Here is a 1478-nt window from a genome sequence, read left to right on the forward strand (position 1 = left end):
TCGCCCACACCCCCCCAACACACATTTTGTGCTGGTCCAACCCCCCCATTTTCAATACCCCTTCCCACCGGCAAACGCGGGGGAGGGATGCGGGCAGGCACCGGGGCACAGCTGGAAGCCCCCTCACCGCTGACCTTGCCGAGCCCGGGCGCTGCCTTCACCCCCTCCCCCAGCATCCATCCACCCTCCCTCCCCGCCGCATGCCCGCTACCCCCCCGCTCCACCCCCCACCCCCCCCAAAATGCACACGTTAAAGATCCAGAAGCACGCTGGGCTTCTCTCAAATGCACTTCAACAGGGTCCTGCCCTGTTCGCCCCCGGCGCACAAAAGCTCGGTGGTCCCGAAGGACGGAGGGGTCTCGCCCCGTTAGCACGTCTCCAGCCCGGCCCGGGGGCCCAGGAGGTCCGGATCCGGCCCTTGGGAGCACGGTGGTCCACGGAAAGGGGCGGTGGGAGAGGGGAGATCCCGGCTCTCGCCCGCAGCCGGGATCTGGGCTTGGCTGGCGGGAGCGGCTTTGTTATCACCACTGTCGTCTTTTCATTTGGAAAGAAGGAAGAAAAAAAAAAAAAAGAGGAAAAAAACCAACAATAACGATTAAAAACAAAACGGATCGCTTTGGTTCTCTCTCCCCCTCAGTTCCTTTGTCTGCTTCCCCATCCCTGCCCGCGTCCGCGGGGCTTCTACCGCTTCTTCTTCTGCTTGAGGGACTTCCTCCGCTTCAGGATCATCTCGTAGAGCTTGTCCATGCCCTCCGTGAGCCCCTCGCCGATGATGGCGCAGGCGGGCTGGATGTGGTAGGTGGTGGAAGGGGTCAGCTCGTGGAGGGCCAGCTGCTTCTCGATCTCGGCCACCGGCAGGGACTTGGGCAGGTCCTGCTTGTTGGCGATGACCAGCAGCGGGGTACCCTGGTTCTCGGCGAACTTGGTCACCTTGTGCAGCTCCGTTTTGGCCTCCTCCAGCCGGTCCACGTCCACCGAGTCCACGACGTAGATGATGCCATCGGTGCAGCGGCTGTACGACTTCCAGAGCGGGCGCAGCTTCTCCTGGCCGCCCACGTCCCAGAAGTGGCAGCTGATGCCCTTGGCCGTCCCGTTGCTCAGCCGGATCTTCTCCGTGTTGAAGCCGATGGTGGGCACGGTGTTGACGAACTCGTTGAACTTCAAGCGGTAGAGCACCGTCGTCTTCCCCGCCGAGTCCAGGCCCAACATGACGATGTGCAGGGACTGGAAGGCGGAGATGTTGGAGGAGATGTTCCCCATGGCCACGGCTCACGCCGCCCTCACAGCCCCGCGCCCATCCCCGCGCCGCCGCCGGCCCGCAGGGGCACGGCCCGGGGTGAGCTGGGCTAGGCTGGGCTGGGCTGGGCTGGGCGCGGAGCGGAGCAGCGCGGATCGGAGCGGGGCGGGCAGCGCAGCTCCACGCGGCGGCAGCGCTCGGGGACTGCCGGCCGCCGCCCCGCCCCGCCCCGCCCGGGAGG

The 1478-nt window shown here is 65.7% G+C and overlaps 1 protein-coding gene across 1 annotated transcript; it reads right to left on the bottom strand.

Moving 5' to 3' along the window:
• Positions 1 to 681: 681 nt before the first annotated feature.
• ARL4C (ARF like GTPase 4C) lies at positions 682 to 1260 on the bottom strand. Its single transcript, XM_075710970.1, has one exon. It carries the CDS (start codon positions 1258 to 1260, stop codon positions 682 to 684), a length of 579 nt encoding a protein of 192 aa, XP_075567085.1.
• Between the last annotated feature and the right edge of the window lie 218 nt (positions 1261 to 1478).

The sequence above is a fragment of the Pelecanus crispus genome, chromosome 5 (genome assembly GCF_030463565.1).
Source record: "Pelecanus crispus isolate bPelCri1 chromosome 5, bPelCri1.pri, whole genome shotgun sequence".
NCBI lineage: Eukaryota > Metazoa > Chordata > Aves > Pelecaniformes > Pelecanidae > Pelecanus > Pelecanus crispus.